We start from the raw sequence: 5,349 nt of genomic DNA, 5'->3' as shown, positions 1-5,349 counted from the left end.
TTCTATTTTATTTCCATTGATAAATATAGAGATGAAAAAATAAAGTCCTTAAACTGCTAATATGTGTGCAAGTGGGACTGGAATAGGTTAACAGGCTGACTTCCCTGCCTAAATTCCCCCAAAACTGGCCAGCCAATCAAACTCGCAGATTCTCCACATTTGTTCAACCACCTTCTGAAAGAGGAAGGAATTCGGATCCTCACCGCATTATGTCATCCTGCATCCGGGATCTGGAGGTGGGAAATGGGGTGAATAAATAGAGCCAGCCTGTGGGTGGTGCAGAGAGCTTCATCATGTCTTCTGGAGGTCTTCTTCTCCTGCTGGGACTCCTCACCCTCTGGGAGGTGCTGACCCCCGTCTCCAGCAAGGACCGTCCAAGTGAGTTGAGATCTTGAGACCCTTGGCAGGGTGGGGCTGGAATGATCAGGGTTCTCCCCCAGGAAAGAGAGACCAAAGGCCCTGGTCTAGAAGCCCCGGCTTGGTGGGGCTTCTTCTGGGGAGGTTCTTTTATCTCACTCTCTCTTTCTTCTGTTTTCTTGTCACAGTCAACCTCAAACAGTCCCAAAATATTACTTTCATTTATACTTTTCTGTAGTTCCCTCTTTTTAAAGACTTCCAGGGTTCTTGTTTGTGTTGGTAATCTTTTATTCCATTTCTTTTCTTTTCCACATATTTAGACGACCAATAATTTTCCATAAGAACATAAAAGAGGAAATATCTTTAACCATTAGGTGGTGCTCTGTATCAATTTCTTTTCAAAGTTCTTTTGTTTTTCATTCTCTTTTCCAAAGTACTAACATTAAGTTTTGTCCATTCCAGAAAAGTCCAGCATTTTCTGGGGAGATTCTTGAGGTGGTGATTGGGTGTCAGCTGAACAGGAATTGGAAATGGAAGGGGGTCTCTAGAAAGAGATGGATTTTAGGGGAAGGCTGATCTATCTCTATTCAATTTTTCACAGATTTCTGTAAACTGCCTGCTGAAACCGGACGATGTAATGCCAAAATCCCACGCTTCTACTACAACCCACGTCAACATCAATGCATAGAGTTTCTTTATGGTGGATGCGGAGGGAATGCTAACAATTTTAAGACCATTAAGGAATGCGAAAGCACCTGTGCTGGTAAGTAGGGAAGGAGTTCCAGACTGGCCTTTTCGTTGAAAAAGACTCACTGTCTCTTAAAATTAGGCATAAGGTGGGTCCATGAAACATCGTGGTTCTCACAACAGGCTGTGATTGATTTGATAGAAGGGAATTTTTGTCACTCAAGTTGAACTGTCCAATTTCTGGTGTTCTCTTACACCGGTGGAATCCCACCCCTGAAGGGCTGTGTGGTGTCTCCTAGGCCTAGACTTGGTCTGGGCACCCGGAGGTCTGTCTGGGGTCTTTCAGGCTCTCCTTCTGTCCATCAAAGGGAGAATTGATGTAAAGAAAAGGTGTCATGATGCCAAAGCAGAAATTGGTGTGGTGGGGCCGTTCTTCCTGATAGGTACCCATCCCCACTCTGCGGAAGCCAGGAGACAGACCCTCCATGTCCCTCTGCCACTGGCTCTTGACCTCTCCTCCTTCTGAACCACCATTGGGAGAATGGTGACCCTGCCCCAGGCCGGCTGTTGTTGGGCACCCTGTTGGGGAAGAGGGTGCTCCTGCCAGCCTGGTCAGGTTGCCAGAAGGGCAATGAGGACTTCCAGAGGAGAGGCTGTGACTGAACCCTGTGCTCACTTTGGGGCCAGCTCAGGCCAAGACTGGTCCAAGCTCAGGGGACAGGAAGGTCCACAGCTTCGTCTAGAGTGACCACCTCACACTTCTGGCTGTAACAGATGCTCCCTGTGCGGATTGGGCAGTACAAGTGAACTTGTCCTTCTCTGTGCTCCAAGCACTCCAAGCCTTGCGGTCTCCTAGAAAAAGAGGATGGGGAAAGCTGCTGGAGGTCATGTAGTCCAGCGGTCCCCAATCCACAGTCCATGGACCAGCACTGGGCTCTGGAGTGCCAGAAAGCTGCCCTAGAAAACAAGGGGAGACCCACCTGTGGAATTCAGGCAGCATGCAAAACCACACCCCATCCAGTTGGCAGGAAAACCTTTCCCCACGGAACCGGTCCCAGGTGTCCAAACGCTTGGGGACGCCTGATCTAGTCCACCTCCCTCCAGCGCAGAAATCCTCAGAGCTCCCTGGAGAGATTCTGTCCCACCTTTGCTTGGAGCCCCCAGTGATGGAGCCTCACAAGTCCGGGGGTGGGGGGGGAGGTTGCTGCCCCATGGCTCCCTGGCTGTCTCCCAATTAGGCCATTCCTCCTGAATTTCAGCTTTGGGTTTCCATGGTTCTAAGATTAGTCGGGTGACACATTGGAGGCAGTTCTGGGCAGAAACCTCATATCCGGATGTTTGCTTTTACAGCATGACCAATGAGGAGACCCTCCTGGATTGGATCTACAGTTCCAACTTGACCCAAAGACCCTGCTTCTGCCCTGGACCCCCCTGGAGACCCTCCCCCCAAACCCCACCCTGGGCTCATTCCTTTTTCTCTGCAATAAAGCTTTGGTTCCAGCTGCCCTCTCGGTCTCCGGTGTCTCCCTTCATTCCCTTTGGGGGTTTCCCCTCCCCACCTTGACCTGTCTCTCCCTCCCCCGCCATGTCAGAGGAAGGGGGGCTGAGAGGCAGCGCATCGATCCCCCACGTGGCTTTCCAGAGAGAAAGTGGGAGGGATCCCTGAAACTCAGGGTAAGTCTGGGATGGACGCAGAGACTCCGCTATGGCTCCTCATGGATGCTCTGGCTGGAGGCCGTGAGGAGATCAGAGAAAGTTTTCTGCCTTTATTTAAATAAGTAGAACAGAAAGAGAAGAAGTGGGGGAAAAAAACCCAGGAAAATAAAACAGGAGATCAGGAAAAATGAGGGCTTTTTTGCCCTGCCCTTCCATATTACCTGAATTGGATTATGGTCAGCCCATTCATTAGGCAAAATTTCCACTTCTTTTGTCTCGTTTGCTATTTCCCCACTCATCCATGCCATATCGATCCGTGTCCATGTTTGGTGGGGATTTGAATAAAATGTAAATTGTCTTTTTTCAGGATGTAATCTTCTCCATATATCTGTCAGATTTAGCTCTTTCATCATTTCCCTACAAATCTTGGGGAGCTCTCTCTTCCCCCTTTTTATTCTTCCCGGCATTACTGTGATCATTTTGGAAATCAGCAATGGAGTTGAAGTCCCCTACTATGCAAATATTTCTTTTTTGGCCTTTTGACTAAGATCAAGTGTAGTATCTGTTCTTATCAGTTTAATTCTGTCCATTTTTAATTTAATGTCCTTTTTCTGTAGCAGTTTTTGTAACTCTTTTACAAGTCTTTTATAATCATCCTCTAATACACTGCTCAAAAAAAAAAAATAACGGAACACTTAAACAACACAATGTAACTCCAAGTCAGTCACACTTCTGTGAAATCAAACTGTCCACTTAGGTAGCAACACTGATTGACAATCAATTTCACATGCTGTTGTGCAAATGGAACAGACAACAGGTGGAAAGCAGAGGCAAGTAGCAAGACATCCCCAATAAAGGAGCGGTTCTGCAGGTGGTGACCACAGACCACTTCTCAGTTCCTATGCTTTCTGGCTGATGGTTTGGTCACTTTTGAATGCTGGTGGTGCTTTCACTCTAGTGGTAGCATGAGACGGAGTCTACAACCCACACAAGTGGCTCAGGTAGTACAGCTCATCCAGGATGGCACATCAATGTGAGCTGTGGCCAGAAGGTTTTGCTGTGTCTGTCAGCATAGTGTTCAGAGCATGGAGGTGCTACCAGGAGACAGGCCAGTACATCAGGAGACATGGAGGAGACCAGAGGAGGGCAACAACCCAGCCTCAGGACCGCTACCTCCACCTTTGTGCAAGGAGGGACAGGAGGAGCACCTCCAGAGCCCTGCAAAATGACCTCCAGCGGGCCACAAATCTGCATGTGGCTGCACAAACAGTCAGAAACAGACTCCCTGTGGGTGGTATGAGGGCCTGACGTCCACAGGTGGGGGTTGTGCTTACAGCCCAACACCATGCAGGACATTTGGCATTTGCCAGAGAACACCAAGATTGGCAAATTCACCACTGGCGCCCTGTGTTGTCTTGCCCTAGGAGACCACCCCCCAGCCATTCCTTTGGTCTACGCAAACTTTTATCGGTGTTACTTAGCCAGCACCGCCCATGTGGCCCGTGGGAACAAAAGGCTTGTGTTGCTGAGAACTACCCAAGGTAGTGAGGGGAGGGGGGAAAGGGCGGCAGGGGGGTGGGACTTGCCCCACTCGCCTGGCCTGGCCACCGGGCTGCTTCTTTCCGCTTCTTCCTTCTTCTGCTTTTGGCTGCACGCAAGGAAAGCAGCAGAAGTCTTTCTTTCTCTCCCCCAAACTCCGCCAGAAATGAATCTTTGGGACCCTGCAAGGCCTCCTGCTCCAAGAGGCTGCGCCGGCAAAAAAGACTCATTTCTGGCGGAGTTTGGGGTATAGAAAGAAAGACTTCTGCAGCTTCTGCTGTTTTCCTTGCATGAAGCCAAAAGTCTCCCTCTCTCTCTCTCTCTCTCTCCCCCGAGAACAGAGCTGGAGACTGTAAAGAATGATTGATTGGTAGGAAAATGGGAGGGGGAATTTTCCTTTAGACATTTGGGGGATTTTTCCAGGGTCTCTGCAGCTCGTTTCCTGCCCCCACTCCATTTTTTGCCTTCCTAGTCCCCGGGAAGCTTCCTAGAGCAAAAACGGCTCCCAAAAGGCTTCCCTGGGGCTCAGATGGCCCCAAAATGGAGCCTGGAGGTGCTGCACACCCCCTCCAGGCTCTGTTTTTTTCCTTCCTGAGCCCCAGGGAAGCCTTTTAAGAGCAAAAACGCCACACCAGGAGGTTTCCCTGTGGCCCAGAAGGCCCCAAAAACAGCGGGGTGGCTAAAAAAAAAGAGAGAGAGAGCTATGCCCACCCAGTTACATGGCCACATCCACCAAGCCACGCCCACAGAACCGGTTGTTAATAATTTTGGATCCCACCCCTGTCTCAGCTCCTCTTCTTTGAACATGGGGAGGGTCAAGGGTCAAGGGAGGGAGGGGAAAACCCCAAAGGGGCCGAAGAAGACACCTGAGACCCGAGATGGAAGCTAGGACCAATACTTTATTCCAGAAAAGAAGGGATAAATCCAGGGTGGGTTTTACGGGAGGGACTCCAGGGTGAGCCAGGCTAGAGAAGAGGTCTTCGGGTGAGATTGGTACACTGGGCACAATTCGGTTGAGTCTCCTCCTCGGTGATGCTGTAAAAACAAAGATTCAGATCTGAGGTTTCTGCCCATGATTGCTTCTGTTGCTACCCAGGACTTCACTTATTG

At 49.7% G+C, this 5,349-nt stretch overlaps 1 protein-coding gene and 1 pseudogene across 1 annotated transcript; both read left to right on the top strand.

Annotated features, from left to right (window-relative positions):
* Window positions 1-217: 217 nt before the first annotated feature.
* LOC113455147 (kunitz-type serine protease inhibitor textilinin-3) lies at window positions 218-2,550 on the top strand. The gene is made up of 3 exons (XM_087931978.1): window positions 218-378; window positions 959-1,120; window positions 2,395-2,550. The coding sequence occupies exons 1-3, from the start codon at window positions 294-296 to the stop codon at window positions 2,397-2,399; spliced, it is 252 nt and encodes an 83-aa protein (XP_087788104.1). The 5' UTR covers window positions 218-293; the 3' UTR covers window positions 2,400-2,550.
* A 672-nt stretch (window positions 2,551-3,222) lies between these two features.
* Window positions 3,223-3,322, top strand: LOC148125975 (U2 spliceosomal RNA; annotated as a pseudogene).
* Window positions 3,323-5,349: the final 2,027 nt, after the last annotated feature.

Source organism: Pseudonaja textilis, chromosome 3, assembly GCF_049901715.1.
Source record: "Pseudonaja textilis isolate UNSWEBS1 chromosome 3, rPseTex1.2, whole genome shotgun sequence".
Taxonomy (NCBI): Eukaryota; Metazoa; Chordata; class Lepidosauria; order Squamata; family Elapidae; genus Pseudonaja; species Pseudonaja textilis.
This window is presented reverse-complemented; position numbering and strand designations above follow the sequence as displayed.

What these genes read in the sequence shown, in the direction of transcription:
- LOC113455147 (XM_087931978.1), top strand. Translation starts at nt 294, where the DNA reads ATGTCTTCTGGAGGTCTTCTTCTCCTGCTGGGACTCCTCACCCTCTGG. An exon ending in CTCCAGCAAGGACCGTCCAA is followed by an intron (nt 379 to 958) that starts GTGAGTTGAGAT and finishes AATTTTTCACAG; the next exon opens with ATTTCTGTAAACTGCCTGCT.